The following is a 17331-nucleotide window of genomic DNA, read 5'->3' as shown; positions in this document are numbered from 1 at the left end:
TAGTAGTGCCCAGGAGGAGGCCCTCATACTTCTGCTGGGATCTCTTGGGTACCTCAAGTGTTTCTATCTTCCACCAGGACACTGAGGGGCAGGGCGGGGGAGAGCTTTACTCTCAGGCTGCTGCTAGCTGCTAGCCCTGGATTCCTTTCCTAGGGCTGCTGTCACAAAGTACCACAAAGCTAGGTGGCCTCAAAAAACAGAAACAGATTCTCTTAACAGTTCTGGAGCTGGAAGTCCAAAATCAAGGTGTCAACAGGGCTGGATGCATCTGGAGGCTCTGAGGGAGCATCTGCTCCATGCCCATCTCTTTGCCTTTGGTGGCTGCCAGCAATCCTTTGCATTCCTTCGCCCATGGCTGCAGTGCTCCAATCCCTGACTCCATCCCTGGAAAGCCTTCTTCCCTTTGTCTCTCTGTCTGAATCTCCCTCTCATCTCTTTTCTAAAGACATCAGTCGTTGGATTTAGGGTCTACCCAAATGCAGTATGGCCTCATCTTAACTTGATTACATCTGCCAAGATGCTATTTCCAAATAAGGTCACATGCACAGGTACCAGAGGTTAGGGCTTCAACATATCTTTTGGGAGGATACCATTCAACCCATGACTGCATCTTTGTGCAGAATGGAGACATTTGTGCCCGCTCTGGATGGATGCTGCCCCTCTGCTCATGGCTTAGTGAGGAGACAGCACCCTTGTGTGAATTACACCAAAGAGCCCTTTCTCCTAGTGCAGCTCCACACCAGGACACAAGGCTTTGCACTTGGAATCTAGGCTGATTTCAACCCCCATTTAGCCTCCCTCTGGCCCCCTCAGCAGGACACAGCCTGTTCAATCATATGTACTGACCTTTGACTACTCTGCCCTCAGCTGGCTGCTTCCACTCTGCCCCTCCCCACATTCCTACCCATCCTATTCCTTCCATCCCCATATCCTGAGGGTATAACCCATTCTCATTCTCAGTCCAGTTTTTGGATGTCTTTTGTGGAATGATCTGATTCTGTAGCTCCTATGACTAGCTGGTATGTTTGCCTGGACAACATCTATTCTCTTCTCTTCTCTTGTGGAAACGGCACCCTAATTTTCCTTTGGGGCAACCATCCCTCTCCCACTTGCAGTTCATCTGGTTTGGGTGGGACTGATCCCACATTCCAACTTGAGATTGGCATAAAATCTAGTGTTGGCCAACCAGAACACCCCATCCCCTGGCATAATGATTAATCCTGGACTATTCTAAACATGACCGGGATTTTTGCCAAAACTACTGAAGGAGAGCCATTCTCTCTCTGTCCAGATGGCTATATGAATAGGATAAGCCTGGAGTGGCCTGAGAATAAAGCTGACCCAGAGAAAACTGATGCTGAGAGAAAGAGAGAATCCTGATAATATAATTTAGTCACCTGCTTCTATCTAAGCCTAAAGCTAGATATAGCCCTGGACTTTATAAGTAACATGAGCTAACAAATTTCCCTCCCACCATGATCCCCTCTTTTACTGTGTGACTACTAAAAGTGGGTCTATGTCCCTTGTAACTGAAAGAATCCTATACAGGGATTCTTTAAAATGCCAAGAAAGAAGGAAAGAAAGAAAAGGAAGAAAGGGAAGGAAAGGAATGAAGGGAAGGAAGGGAAGGAAGGAAGGAGGGAGGAGGGAGGAAGGAGGAAGGAGGAAGGAGGGAAGGAGGAAGGAAGGAAGGGGAGGAGGAAGGAGAGAGGAAGGAGGAAGGAAGGAAGGAAGGGAGGAAGGAAGGGAGGAAGGAAGGAAGGAAAGATGAAGGAAGGAAGGGAAGGAAGGAAGGGAAGGAAGGAAGGAAGGAAGGAAGGAATTCCAATCTCTGAGTGCATCTCTGATACCTCCATTATCTCTGCTCTGTGCTTCCAAAGCTCTGTGTCCTCCCTGGCCCACCAGGGTCTCCATGCCTGAGTCCTGGCAGATGAGTAGGAGTTAACTAGGCTAAGAAAGGGGAAAGAATTAACTAGGCTAAGAAAGAATGGTGGAGATGGGTGTAAAATTGGACTGAATATCCCGCCTACTTAGACCTATTAAACTTTTTGAGGAGAGGTGCGGGTAGGGAGCAGGTTCTGCCCCTTCCTGGGGCCGCAAGTTCTGTCTACATTTGGTTTCATTTTCCTGTGGGCTCTCTACTTTCCAGCTCAGCAGCCTTGTTCCCACGTGCCATCCAGCAGTGTGTATCTTAAATCTCCACTATGAGCTAACACTGAGCTAAGCTGCTGGGAGGCACACATTGCCCCTTGTTATTCTCTGCAACCTCTACACCACCTAGCACAGAGCCACAGCCCAGCAGGTCTCCAGAAGTGCACACTAATAGGCATTCCCTGACCTCTTGCAATGTCCGTCCTTCCTTCACCATGAAGCTTCCCTGACTGTTGTAGTCCATCCTGATCTCCCCCTTTCCTGAGTCCGTCATGAGCTATTGCATCATATTGTGTCTTTTGTTGCATTGGTGCTGGACCTGTTTCCCAGTTCCTCTTAAAGATTTCTGAATGCAAGAATCTCTACCCAAAGTTCTTTTTTTTTTTTGAGGCAGAATATCACTCTGGCGCCCAGGCTGGAATGCAGTGGAGCGATCTCGGCTCACTGCAACCTCTGCCTTCTGGGTTCAAGCAATTCTCCTGCCTCTGCCTCCCCAGTAGCTGGGATTACAGGTGCCCACCACCACATCTGGCTAATTTTTGTATTTTTAGTAGAGATCGGGTTTTGCCATGTTGGCCAGACTGGTCTTGAACTCCTGACTTCAAGTGATCCACTTGCCTTGGCCTCCCAAAGTGCTGGGATTACAGGCATGAGCCACTGCGTCCAGCCTCCTCTGCCCAAAGTTCTTAGCACAAACTCAGGAAAGAGTCACTCTACAAATGATACACAATTCAGAAGAACTTTAATGCATATACCATCATTGCCACTATAATAGAGATAGAAGATACATTAAGAAAATTCAGTTTGTATCAATAAAACAGATCAACACAGAACAAGGAAACACCATAGATATTTGTAAATGAGATCTTCTCTTTTGCTACTGTGTATATATATTCCTTTATATTTATACAAACTCACAACACATTACATTTCATATTTCATATGCCACTGAGAAGAGGTGTCAGTATACAGAACATAGAAAGAAGAAAAAAGCATGAGAACATCTGCTTAGTTAGAATCTGATGAGGAGAGACGTGAGAGCTATTGTTCCTCTCTCTGCTCAGGCCTATCGAGAGGCAACTCCAGTTTTTGCTAATTGTGCCTCCTGAGGAATTCTGCTCATACTGCTATCGTACATCTCCTAGGTTGGCATGAGACAAGCCTGGTCCCCAGTTGAATAAATTAGAAAGAGCAGTTGGGGGAATTGAAGATGATATGCAAATTGCATAAGGTGACATCTCTCTGTGTGGCCACAGAGACAGATCATTTGCCCCTGGCTCCTTGATCTGAGGGAAGCCTCTGCTGCTCAACCTGCTCCAGGGTTTAATTTTGTTGGGGTTGTGGGGCTGACAACAATGTGTTCCTTTCCTTCCTTCTCTCCCACAAGCAGAGGAAGTCATACGTAGACAAAACAGATGTTTAGGTTTTCTCTTTAGCAGCTTTCCTCTTGTTCCCCTCTATCACCCCCAGATAGGTGAAGTTCAGAATTAGGACTGCCCACTGCGGGGGGTATAGACCCTCCCCTGTTCTGAGACTAACCCTGCCATTTACTGCCTTCTCTATGTAGTCTTGGATAGGTTGCTTCACTGATGCAGGCCTCAGTTTTCCTCATCTATACTGGAAATAATAAAACCCACATCACAGTGTTGTGTCAAAGATCATCAGGGCATGGATGGGAAAGTGCTTTGGGAATTGTAAAGTGCTGAACACATGATCGATGACTTTTGTTATAATATTTGAATCATGGTGCATACAAACTCTCCTGCCTGCTCCTCCTGGGCCCCAGCCCCGTCACAGCTCACTGCTCTGTTCATCCAGGCCCAGCATGTAGTGGCTAATTCTTCTTGGCTGCTTTTAGCCTCCAGAAGTTTCCCTGAAGCCAGCCAAACCTCTAGGTTTAAGGCATGTTGGCCCTGGTATTTCTAGATGAGGTTAGGTTCCTGGGACAGGAAGTGTATTGAGGTGGAGGGAAGGAGCTGAAAGAAGGAGGGGACCCTTGGAAAGGGCTCTGGGAGGGGTATATTCAGTTTCATTCTGAGACGAATACCATCTACCCCCCTAGACTCTCACAGTGGCTCCACCTTAAATGTCCACAGCATTTCATTTTCCAAAATGTACTTTTATTTGACTCTCATAACTATTTTGTGAAGTAGGGAAGATTTTCAGCCTCATTAGGTGAAAATATGTTGGTTCAAGATCACACAGTTAGTATGCTGCAAAGTCAGGACTCAAACCCAGGTCTCTGGAATCCTGGTTTTCTGAATGTTGGAGGGCACCTCTAACAAAGGCTCTGGAGCACTCTAAACTCTCATTCTGGGCTCATTCCTCACTCCTGGAGGCTGATTTCTGGGGGAAGGAGGAAGTGCATGAAGTACCTTTCTGTCAGATGACTGGTGGCAGACCCTACTTTAACCCAGCCCAACAAGGTCATGCTACAGAGGTGCTCATGGCATTTTCCTGGACTCTCCTCCCTTGGTCCTGACTGGATTCTTCTACCCTGATCCACTTAGTAAGTCCAGGCTCCAACTCCTACTTACACAATGCCCCTTCTCTTGCTCCTTTGCTCATGGTGTTTACACTGGCTTTCTCCAGTCTCTGGTTCTCAGTCCCCTTACAAAGATTCTGGATTAGATTTGCCTGCCTAGCTCTGCCTGATTGGGATTACACATTGTGTAGTGCCAACATCACACGTTCGGCATCTATGGTGTGTGCACGGCACTGCACTAAGGGTTTTACACCCAGTCTCCATTTAATCCTTTCAACAGCCTGGTGAAGTAGATATTATTACTTCATTTACATATGAAGTAACTGAGGCTCACTGAGGCTCACTGAGGCTCCGGGAGTCATCTTCCTAAAGTCACAAAACTAGTTAGTGATGAAGACCCAAGAACTGAACCCAGGTCTGTCAGACTGTAAGCCCTGTAGGCTTAACTACTCTGCCTTATGACATTCTGAAACCTCATCCTGTGGTCTGATGCTTACAGGGGTTGGAAGATAGTTTACTACATGAAATCCTTTTAGTTTCCAGGCTTTTAGCTGCATGGCAGAGTTTGTCCTGAGAAAGATCTTGCCCAGCTCAGCTTGGCACACACTGGTCCATAAATTAAGTCCTCCTTGAAGTGGAATGCATTTCTGGCACATAAACATGGCTGCCTGGTGTCTCTTCTCAAACAAATGGGACTGTGCTCTATTCTCAACAAGTGTCAGATTCTTGTTTCTCTTCCTCTTGTTACTCTTTAGGAACCTCCAGCCTAGAATAGTCAGGCATGGACCATCCAGACACAAATTGCTAAGATGCTTTCTGGCAGCCTCAGAAACCAGGACCATACGCCTGGCTAAGTGATGAGGGGGTCACACCGCCTTGGCTCTTTTCACTGTACCCGAAAAGAAAGGAAGCTTTAGTAATGAAAGGATTGCTGCCAAAATCCTGTTTGCCCCTTGCAGCTCTTACAGAAAACAGCCACAGAATCCCAAGGCATCAGCACCAAGAGAGCCTGTAGAAACTATCTGGTCTAAGCTCCTGAAGCCCAGAGATAAGAATGACTTAACCCAAGCTGCACAGCCTCTTAACAGTCCACTGTTAACCCCAGAAAGAGATGCATTTGAATCTGAAAGGAGACAGGAATCCTAATCCTACTGCTCAGGGACTTGCTGACTTACTTTGCTGTGTATTTGCCTTTCTGTGACATGATTTTCTACCAAGCAAAGTCTTTTATTCAAGTCTCCCAGAGATTTCCTATTTAAGCGTTTGCTATTTGACCACTTAAAAAAGACAGAAGAGAAGTAAACAGAAGCATATACCACACAACTCAGTCCAGTCAGTAGTTGACTCTCAACGTGGCGGATGTCACTGAGTTGGCTGAGAAATAGGAACGGATGTGGAGAAAAAGGAGTGGCAGTGGAGTTAGCTGTTTTGTCTACCTGCTGGATACCTGGGAAGCCAGACTCTGTGTGGACAGTGATCCCTAGTCATAGGAAACTTTGTCTGTGCTGTCATCAGTGTCCATGGAGAACTGCTTCTCACCTTGAGAAATCCCTCTTCTTCGTTCCTTCAGGTACAAGAAGAGAGGATGGAGACGAGGGTAGGCTTCTTTTCCAGATTATACAGTCTGGATCAGAAAGTCTGTATCAGTGGGATTTTCAGATAAGACCCAGTTTTGTTTTTTTTTTTTAGAATTTCTGTGCTTTGGAGCTACAAGGAGAAAACTGAGAACAAAAGAGGAGACAATGTATTTTTGGTTGCAAGTGATAAGAACCTAACTCCAACAAGCAAAGCAAAGGGGGGTTTTATTAGAAAGATACGCTGAGCTTTCTATCAGAATCAAAGGAAGAGGTGATCAGCCAAGCCTCCAAACCAGAATCAGGGTCTAGAAAACCAGAGGCCACACTTTCTCACCATATGTCTTTGCTGCCCTCTGCCTAATGGCCTTGTTTTCGCTTACTATAGACCAGAATTTACACAGGGGTAGAGAATAAGCCATCACAGCTTTAGACCTCATATCTTCAAATATTTGCCACTCAAATGGAAAAAGAATAGGTCCAGCTTTTTATAAAAATCTTAGGGAAGGATTCTGATGGGCCCTGCTTGATCACATGCTCCATTTATTGACAGTCTTCACTAGAATCACCTGGTTTGGGTTAGGCAGTAGTAGTACTACTGAAGAAGAGATTACTATTTCTGGAAGAAACAAGGAGAGAGGTGATAGCTGCTTATTACAGGAAATGATTTACCAGAGATCCTATAGCAAGTTAGGAGCGGACTCAGGGCTAGAAGCAGAATCAATAAAATAGGTATTAATAATAATGGAAGTCTCTGAATTCTATTCGTTTCTTTCCTTTTCTTTTTTCTTTTTTTTCTTTCTTTCTTTCTTTTTTTTTTTTTTTAGAGGGGGACAGGGTCTTCCTCTGTCACCCAGGCTGGAGTGGCACAATGTACAATCATGGCTATGGCTCACTGTATTCTTGACCTCCAGGGCTCAAGCGATCCTCCCACCTCAGCCTCCCAAGTAGCTGGGACTATAGGTGCGGGCTACCATGCCTAGTTAATTTTTTGTATTTTTTGTAGAGATAGGGTTTCACCATCTTGCCAAGGTTTGGATTGTTTTCGTGTAGGGTACTGAAGTAAACCTCAGTGTTACTGAGCTGTACATTTATTTAGATTTTTAAGAGATTGCCATTGAGGCTGGATGTGGTGGCTCATATGTACAATCCTAGTGACTCAGGAGGCCAAGGCAAGAGGATCACTTGAGGCCAGAATTTGAAACCTGCTTCGGCAGCATAGCAACACCCTGCCTCTATTAAAAAAAAAAAAAAAATATATATATATATATAAAATGTTACTCCTGTGAGAGAGAATGGACTAGAGTGGAGTAATTATGTGAGTAGGGAAATGTTAGGAACTCTATGGTAGCTCTCTAGGGCAGAAAACAATGGTGGCCTGGACCAAGGTCATGGCAATGAAAATGGAGAAAAAATGATCAGATTTGAGATACATTTAGAAGTAAAACCCTAGGATCTACTGCTAGATTAGACAAGGAGGCTAAGAAAAAGAGAAAAATCAAAGAATTAAGGATGAGTTTTCTGTGAAGACTGGGGTTCAAACAAGTTTGGGGGCAGAATCAAGAGTTTCAATTTGGACATGTTAAGTTTGAGACATGAAAAGGTCCAGTAGGCACTTAGGTACACATGTTATTATCAAAGACTTGGCATCTAAAGCCTCGGGACTAGACGAGTACATCAAGGAAGGAAGTACAGTTAGAACAAAAGGCCCAACTGTTCTTGGAGCCATCTTTTCTGTATATACTGAATCTTTCTGCTGGGCTTCTGGCCAGGAGCTTCAGGTAGGAATTACAACCATTATCTATGGTGAATCCTGTGAAATGAGAAGTCAGATTTGTCCCTCGGGGATAGCTAAGAAGTATCCAAATGGACTGTTTAACAAGCATCAAAACTTCTTCATCTGAGGTGTCTTGATTTCTCCAAAGTAAATCCTTTGGATAACTACTAAACAAATGATAAGACTGCCCTGCCCTAGACGATTTTGCCACTTGTCTTTGGTGATATAATCAGAGCCATGTTTTAAGACCCCAAGACATCTACCAGACTTAGTTTCAGAGGACTGAGGTTGCTTCCTGTGGTGGATTAAAAAATTGGTCACCATATTTTGTAGCTCCTCCCATAAAGAGATGGCATCTATTTCCCCCTCCCTTTTTTTTTTTTTTTTTTTTTTTTTGAGACTGAGTCTGGCTCTATCGCCCAGGCTGAAGTGCAGTGGTGCGATTTAGGCTCATTGCAACCTCCTCCTCCTGGGTTCAAGCAATTCTCGTGCTTCAGCCTCCCAAGTAGCTGGGATTACAGACGCCCGCCACCACGCACAGCTAATTTTTGTATTTTTAGTAGAGATGGGTTTTCACCATGTTGGCCAGGCTGGTCTGGAAGTCCTGACCTCAAGTGATCCGCATGCCTCGGCCTCCCAAAGTGCTGGGATTACAGGCGTGAGCCACTGAGCCCAGCCCTATTTCTCCATTTGTTAAAACTGGGCTTGGCCATGGAACTTGTGTCCATCAGTGAGACATTTGCAAATGTGATGGAAACAGAGCTTGAAAAGTGCTTCTGTGTTGGATCTTGCCCTCTCTTGCTTCGAGGAAACTCCTGCTACCATATGGACAAATCTGGGCAGCCTTCTGGAGGATGACACCACAGGGAGAAAGGCCTCAACAGCCCCAGTCATCTCAGGTGGGACCCCAGACATGTGGATGTAGCTATCCTAGACCATCCTGCCTCAGCCAGAAGAACCACCCAGCCAACCCACAGAATCATAAGAAATAATACATGTTTGTTGTTTTAAGCCTATAAGTTTTGGAGTGGTAGGTTATGTCCTTCAGAAAACAACAATGAACTCCTAGCCAGGCAGTCTAACAATGTTTCACAGGTAGAGATATTCTTTCTCCTATCCTCACTTTTCTTGGGGCATTTGTATTTAATCAGCCATCAAAGGTTAGTACTAAAAGATGAAAGCTTAGTGGAGGAATGTAAAGCAATGGCCAGTGGGTAGCAGAGATATTTGGGAGCAGTAGACTCTCCCAAGAGCCCCTGAAACAGTTTCTCAAAGGTGATTCCGGTTTCCCAGTTGAGTGTTCTCACAGCATCATGTGCCTTTCCTTTAGAGTACTTTGTAATTATATTTGGGTGATGATTTGACAATGTCTAGACTAAATCATGAAGCTATACTTGTATCCTGGCACATAATACATATTCATTTGTTGAGAAAATAAATGAATAAATAAATTTGAATTTTGTCTACTTCATATAACGGATCAGGACCTTCAAAAACTCTCATTTAACAGTATTTATATCTCACAGACTAGTGTTTTGCATCTACTTCCAGCCACAGGATGCTACTTGATTCCCCAACTATGGCAGGTAATTGGGTGTAGGCTTGGGGCAGGGAATCCGAAATCAATGAGATCCCAGGACACTGATTATTGTAGTTCTTTCCCCTTCCCCCAAACTGTTGGCAAACAAAGTCAAACAAACATTCCTCAGGATACTCCAGAAAACTCGATATCCAAGCAAGGAGCTTAGTGGCTGGCAGGAGCAGGTAATATGAGTTGGGGAGTCAGGTCTGGAGAATGGTCTTATTCTGTGGATGTTATAAGGCTTCGGTCACCAAGCAATTGTGGTTATTTAATTAACTGAGGTTATTTAACTCTAAGAATCCTTGGGAGCCTGGTACTACCAGAGGGTATATCCCATCTACCCTTCTTCTAAGACAATCTGAAGAAAAAAAATTTGAAAGAGCATGAGTCAGACAGAGGAGGGTTCAAATGATGCTAGTGGGTGACTTGAGCGTGTTAACTTTTCCAGGGCTGTTTCCTTGACTGCCAAATTGTGATAATAATATTTTAGAAACAGCATCTCCATTAGATCATAAGGACCTTGCAGGCAGGGATCATTTTTTTTCATCTGTATTTATCTAGTGCTTAATAATGCTAGGCCCTAGTCAATACTCAAATAGCTAAATGTCTTCTTAGAGGTGATCCAGGACCTAGTCCTGGCTCCATCACTGCGGTACTCTCAGAATAATTAGGCGATTTCCTTCCATTCCTTGGACGTCAACCTTCCCTTCTATAAAATAGGAGCCTGGAACAGATCTTCTCTAAGCTCCTTTCTAGATCTGATAATCAATGAGTCTGTGACCATTCAGTACACTCTACTCCACTGCTGCTCCTAGAAGTTAATAATGCTATTGACTGAGGAGACAATAAGTCATGAATCACTTTGTATTTACAGATACACATGCATTTAAAATAGATGTAAACAAACACAATACTGTATCACACTTTTGGCCACTTTTGCCTCTTTAGAAGTCAAGAGGCTTTTTTTGTTGTTGTTGTTTGTTTGCTTGTTTTGTTTTGAGATGGAGTCTCATTCTGTCACCCAGGCTGAAGTGCAGTGGCACGATCTCAGCTCACTGCAACCTCTGCCTCCCAGGTTCAAGCGATTCTCTGCCTCACCCTCCTGAGTAGGGATTTCAGGTGCCCACCACCATGCCTGGCTAATTTTTGTATTTTTAGTAGAGATGGGGTTTCACCATGTTGCCCAGGCTGGTCTTGAATTCCTGAACTCAGGTGATCTACCCACCTAGGCCTCCTAAAGTGCTGGGATTACAGGCATGAACTGCTGTGCCCAGCCAGAAGTCAAGAGTTTTTAAATATTTTATTTGGATTGTTTAGGAAGATTAAATCCAGGACAAGTTGCCACTAACACATATTACACAGCTTGAACCCTGGTGGCTAATTGCGCTATTACTGTGATTGATGAACACTGTGCTGCAATCAGCTGGAAGCTGCTGCCTTTCATTTGACAGAAATGAGGTCACAGAGCAGGGCTGGGGAGCTGCCATCTCACAAGCAGGTCTGGTTGTCTGTTGCCCAGTAGACGAGTTTGCCACTGTAACATTTAACTCTTGATTCCATCTATTGTGAAGATGCTTGTTCCCTTGAACTGGCTCCTGAGTTTTACAGAATTTGACAGTTTTAAAGAAAATGATTTGATCTTTGCCTGGATATTCAGTAGGAGAGAAAAGATTATTGGATATAGATACTAAAATATCCAGGCGTCATGAGGACCTTGGTCTGAAATCCTAGTACTAGAGTAGGTGAGTGTTAATGACCAGAAAAAAATAGTAATTATCCATGACACTGTATACAACGTTACAGTGTAAAAATCACACCCAGAACCACTGCCCTGTGAAGCAACCGTATTATACCCATGGTCAGAAAAGTTAATCAAGTCACTCTTCACAAATGCCCCATTGCTGGAGCATAGAGGCTGTTCAAAGTGGATCATGGAGGCTCCTGCTGATTGGGAGCCTGATAAGTGTTGCCTGGCAGAGGCAGATACACGGAAAGCCAGCACTTGGGACTGGGAAGCACTGGGCATTTTCTACCCAGGCCCATGGGATCTGTTGCCTCAGAGACTGACTCGCCTTTCCTGAGCATTAGACATCCATCACCTGGGATTAGTCTGAGTAGTTGAGCAATTTGTTAACAGATTAGAGATATACATCTTTTCTCCAGTGGACTTGGAATCTGATGGCCCTGGAATTGAATCCTAATGTGGCTTTAACACTCTCTTGGTATGTGATCCAAATCTCGTAATCTCTCTGGATCATAGTTTGTCTATAAAAGATGCAGCCCAGAATGTGGTTAAGAGCACAGACCTTGGAGCCTGCTGCCTGGATGTGAACTCCAGCTCTACCACTTACTTATTATGTAACCTTAGAGGTCAAGCTAGAACCTCTTTGTACTTTTGTTTCCTCATCTTCAAATGAGGCTCACTCTAGTGCCTCCCTCACAAGATGTTGGGAAGATAAATGAGTTAATGCATGTGAAATGCTTGGAACAATGTCTAGTACAGAGTAAGCATGACATCAGAGTTGGCCAAGACAACTCTTGGATGCCAATCCTGATCTCTCAGGTTTGTTTGGTGGATCAACTGAAATGGTGAAGGTGCAAAAAAAGAGTCACCGAGTTATTAGTGCCAAAAGAGACCTTAAAGATCATCCAAATAAGCTCCCTCATTTTATAAGTAGGAAATCAAGACTCAAAAATGGAAAGTAACTGGCCCAGAGTCACAGTTGATTTAATGACAGAGTCCAGGTCTCCCGATTCCAAGTCCAAAGCTCTGTTCTCTGCATTGCATCAAAGAAAGCAACATCTTTGTAGAGCTGACTCCTTTAAAAAAAAAAGAGAGAGAGAGAGACAGGGTCTTACTCCGTCACCCAGACTGGAATGCAGTAGCATGATTACAGCTCACTGCAACCTCAAATTCCTGGGCTCAAGCAATCCTCCTGCCTCAGCCTCCCAAGTAGCTGGGACTGCAGGCATGCACCATCACATCTGGCTAATTTTTTTTTTTTTTTTTGTAGGGATAGAATTTGACCACATTGCCCAGGCTGGTCTCAAACTCCTGGCCTCAAGTGTTCCTCCTGCCTTGGCTTTCCAAAGTACTGGGATTACAGGTGTGAGCCACAGCGTCCTAGATGGTCCTTTTATTTAGTCATTGGACTGGTTGCTAGTTAATGTACTTTTCTAGGACAATGAGCCTCATTTGAAATGAAGAGAAAACTGGGGAGAGACTCCCCCTGCCTGCTGACTTTTGAGGTGGCTGAGGATTCAGGCCGTGATAGAGAAGAAAGATTTTCTGGAATCATTGCCAGTTCCATGTCATTATTTCAGCCAAAACCAAATATGTCCCTGTGGCCAAGCAAGCTAGAATAATGAGCTAATTTATTCTGGTCTCTGAGTTTCTTTTATTTTTTTCCTCAGGTGTTTAATTAAGGGGCTTCCACCAGAAGTGGTTTCCCACGCTCTCTGGTAGAAACTAAGGTTTCACTCCCAGGAGAAAGGGGTTGGGATTGGGATCTCTGAGTTCAATTTTCTCAAATTTTTCAGGGTCATGCCACCTTAAGATTTATTTTGCTTTGAATCATACTTCTCAGTTAGACTGCTCAAGAGCAGTTAAAAGATGGATTGGAGGAAGGGGGCAGGATAGGGAGAAGACACTATGAAGAACAGCAGATGGAATTATAGAGGTATTTGACCTAGAGAAAAGGCAAGTCCCAGGAGTCATGATTCCTGTTCTCAAATAGTCTGAAGATGTCACACGGCAGAGGGAGCACAGACTGTGAAGTCTCTGACAGCAGAGCTGGTACCAACAGGGAGGGAAGAAGAAGAAGAACTTCCAGGAGGCAGATTTGAGCTTGAAGCAAGGAAAACTTTCTATGAGAGTTGACAAAGATGGTGTGGAAAATGAGCTCCTGTCCCTGCCTAGAAGGTGTGCTTTAGAAGAAAGAGATTTGATTGTTAGGCTTGACAGTCACTTGTCAGAAAAAGGAAGGTTAGAACTGACTAGTCAGACTAGGTAAATTTGGGAATCCCATCAAATCTAAAATCCTCAGGTTCTAGGAGTCTAAGAACCAATAACCAATTTCACTAAGTTCCCACAGTTAAGAACCAACTGGAAAGCAGCAAAATCAGAAACTCGTGATCTGTTTCTTGATCTTGCCTGTTTCTCTTTTTCTCTGTTTGTCTTTCTTGAGCATACCTACTTGCTCTTTCATATAACAGGAACCTCTGACATTTTGTAGGGGATAATCTTTTCTCTTAAGTGTGTTTCTGACTCAGCCTTTGCTGCTTCAGCATCATTAGAGAGTCTGAGCTCTCTGAAGATTAGCTCTGCCTGTCACCACAGCAACTGCCCAGGCCCTGTGGGCATCCGTGGTAACAGGCGCAGGGCTTTGAGAGCCCAAGCTTGACTTGTAGTGAGAGAAAGCCCCACAGGGAGCCCGATAGGAAACAAGCACGTTGTGCTTTGAGAAGTTGTCTTTAATAGGATTAGCTATGCAGGCGAGCCTCATTTTACGCAATTGGCATGCCCCTGAAGAATGTGTGTGTGTCACATTTTGGTAAATGGAGGAAGTCTCATTTTAAAGGCAGAAAAGAGACTGTTTTCTAAGTCCCTGTAGTGAATCCCCTTTGTAAAACAGAGTCTTCTTTTGTAAAGTGATTCTCCACCTGTGTAGTGACCTGTTCTGTTAGTCTAGTGCTGAGTATCTATTACTGGGACCATCTGCAGAGAACCCCAGGGGCAGGCAAAGAATAGCAGCAACTCATCTTGCTCTGAGTGTGGGCAGTGTGTAACAGGGAGAGTGGGCTGAGAGTGGACAGTGTGTAACAGGGAGAAGCAGACTGGGTGTGGGGCCACAATGAGGGGAGGTCAGGAAGGTGGGCCTTGCCTAGCATGAGCAGTTCTGCTGCAGCAGCTGTGGGGTGTCCGAGAGACGCGTGTTCTTGGAGGAGCCCAGCATCGACGGGTCTGTGTCCAGAGAATCAGACATCTTGTCGCAAATGGCATCCACCAGGCGCTCAAAGGCCTGCCTTACACTGATGTTCTCCTTTGCACTGGCTTCAAAGAAATCAAACCCTGGAAAGAGGAGAGATACAGATAAGGACTTTTCCCATCCCTTCTGCTGGAACCCTTCTGTGCCCTCAGCCCAAGCACTCTGGATTAATATGTCCAGTGCTCAGCAGTGAAGCAAAGAGGCCCAATTCCACGGGCAGGGGATTCTGCTTCAAGGAGACGGTACAGGGCAGGAGTTTCCTGCACTGGTCTTTCAGTCAGACTGATCCTAGCTCTACCACTGCCCAGCTGTTTAATTCCGGGCCGAGTCACTTATTCTCTTTACAAATCAATTTCCTGGTTTGTAAAAAAGGACAATTTTACCTACTTCATAGAGTTATTTCAAGGATCAGGCAAGACAATGTATGTGAAATGTATAGCCCTGTGCCTGACACAGAGGGGGTCATTAGTGTTTGCTGACAGAGCAAATGCATAAATGTGTGTCCACAGCACTTTACAGTTTCCAAAGCACTTATCACATAGATTATTTTATTTGATCCTCATGTTGCCCCTGAGGAAGGAGTCTCAGTCAGATCTTCTCCACTTCACTAATACAAACACCGGCTTACAGAAGTAAGCTAGCTTGCCCAAGATAAGGAAAAGCACCAGTATGAGAAGCCCAGGTTTTGGACTTTTTCGCAGGGATTTTCCTCCTCTTTCCCCTGCCTTTCATTCCCCCTAGGCTGGCCAGCTCTAGTCTGGGCTCTAGGAGGCACCTCAAGATTCACACTGAATAAGTCTTCTTTGCCCTTTCCACCCATAGCCACAGTGGTTTATTTCCACTCAGTGGGGTTCCTCCTCCCTGAATTCCACTAAAACAATCCAATAGATCTCACCCTACCTCTACAAACCCAACAAAAGGCCCAGGGAAAACTACATCTGAGGTGTGCAACATTCTTGTCTATTTTGTATCTTGAGACCCTTAGCGTCACTTTCTGTGATGAAAAGAACTTGGTTGTCCCAAGAGACACAGCAAAGGCCCTCCTGATTCAAAAAGGCTGCTTTCCACCCGAGGAATCTTGGTCAGCTTGGTGGCAGCCCTTAGAAGCAAAAGTGGCCCTCTCCATCAGTCCCCAGCCCTCTTCCACTTCTCTTGTCTGTCTGCCTTCCTCTTTCCCTTCTTTTGGAGCCTTTCCCTGTGTCCCTTGCACTTTCTCCTTGGGATTCCTAATATCTTTGGGGCAACTACTATATGCCAGACACTATGCTAGGAGCTTTACTGATATCATCTTCTTTAATCCTCACAATAACCAGTTGGGTAAATAACATCATCTCCAATTTATAAATGAGAATATGAGAGACTGCATAACTCACACAAAGTCATGTGGCTGTATTAGCGGAAACTGGGTTTAGACCTGGGATTGACTGTCTCCAAAGTCCACACACAGCTCTGCCTCTCATTTCTTCCCCCTTTTCTCTTTCACTTTGCATTTTTTTTTTTTTTTTTTTTTCCTGATTATACCTTTTTCTTCCTTTACAAGTCTCTTTGGCCTCCTCTGCTTTAATCCAACTAACAGTATCTGTGTCTGGGCGAGTCACTTCACCTCTTTGCTCACTTAACCTCTCCAATTTTCAGACTCCCTGTTGTCAAATAAGAAAAACAACAGTGTCTTCCTACCAAGAACAGGTGGGAGGAGTGAGTGAGATGACAAATACATTGCTGGAAAAAAGTGGCCTGTTATAAAGACAGTTTCCTTCTGTTCTTTCAACTTGTTCCTCCCACCTCCTCTCCATCTCTTTCTCCCCCTTTTATCATCTTCTCTAACAAAGGAGGGATCTCTTTCCCCCCTCCCTCTTTCTGCCTATTATTCCACCATCCATAGAGAGGGCTGAAGCCCCCCAGGTATAAACAAGGCCTCTCTTTTCCCAGCCTTTTGGCTGGAAGGCACATGCGATTCCTGCCAGCTCACCTCCAGCTGACAGCCTCTCCTGTGGGCCATTTCCTGACCTGAGAAAGACAAGCAGCAGAAGTGCCTGCTAATTGTGGACATGTGATGAAGAAGGAGGCAGCTGCTGGCTCATTATCCTCAGGCCGTAGAAACCCAGTCAGCTTCAGAGACCCTCCAGCATATCGTTTCTCCTTAATGAACATCACAAAAATTGACTCCCCAGTCTTTGACTGCCTTATCACAAGTGGCAGTGTTGGAGGAGGTGCGGGGAGTGTATTGCTTATTTAGGAAAGAGGCAGACCAGTAAATAAATAAATAGGTTTTCAGCTCAGATGAAGATGAGGACACAGTTCAAGGCCAGGGGCACAAATCCCTTGTGAGGAAGTGGCACTGAGGGGAGGACATGCCACATTGTACACAGGGCAGCTACTAGCTGTGTGATCTTGGACAAGTTGCCTGATTGCTCTCAGTCTCTGTTTCCTCATCTATAGAATGAGGCAAATACTACCTACCCCATAGGATAGTAATGAAAATTAAATCCATGGAAGTATATGACATGATTGGCATGTGAATACATGGCAATTCTCTTTCCTATATGTTCCTGGCCCACCTTACTCCCAGCTTCTTTGCACCTCTACTGTCTCCAGGGTCTTTGGGGAAATCTCTTTGGGGAAATCTCTTTGTCTTCATCACTTAGGGTCAATCAATAAGCCAGGTCTTTTTTTTTTTTAATTTCATTTTTATTTATTTATTTATTTTTTTGAGAGACAGAGTCTTGCTCTGTCACCCAGGCTGGAGTGCAGTGGCACAGTCTCGGCTCACTGCA

The 17331-nt window shown here is 44.7% G+C and overlaps 1 protein-coding gene across 3 annotated transcripts in view; it reads right to left on the bottom strand.

The window, feature by feature from the left end:
• Window positions 1-17331, bottom strand: part of RAB3B (RAB3B, member RAS oncogene family) — a 110404-nt gene that overhangs the window by 20429 nt on the left and 72644 nt on the right. For 2 of the 3 annotated variants that reach the window (XM_009250396.4, XM_009250401.4), the window contains exon 5: window positions 8347-14640. The exons of the other annotated variant lie outside the window; for it this stretch is intronic. In XM_009250396.4, coding sequence (XP_009248671.1) covers window positions 14453-14640 — 188 coding nt within the window. In that variant the 3' untranslated portion in view covers window positions 8347-14452. Of the gene's footprint in view, window positions 1-8346; window positions 14641-17331 lie in introns of those variants that run through there. 3 annotated transcript variants of the gene reach the window in all.

This window comes from Pongo abelii, chromosome 1, assembly GCF_028885655.2.
Source record: "Pongo abelii isolate AG06213 chromosome 1, NHGRI_mPonAbe1-v2.0_pri, whole genome shotgun sequence".
NCBI classification, from domain to species: Eukaryota; Metazoa; Chordata; class Mammalia; order Primates; family Hominidae; genus Pongo; species Pongo abelii.
Note: the sequence above shows the minus strand (reverse complement) of the source record. Positions and strands in the feature narration are given on the sequence as shown.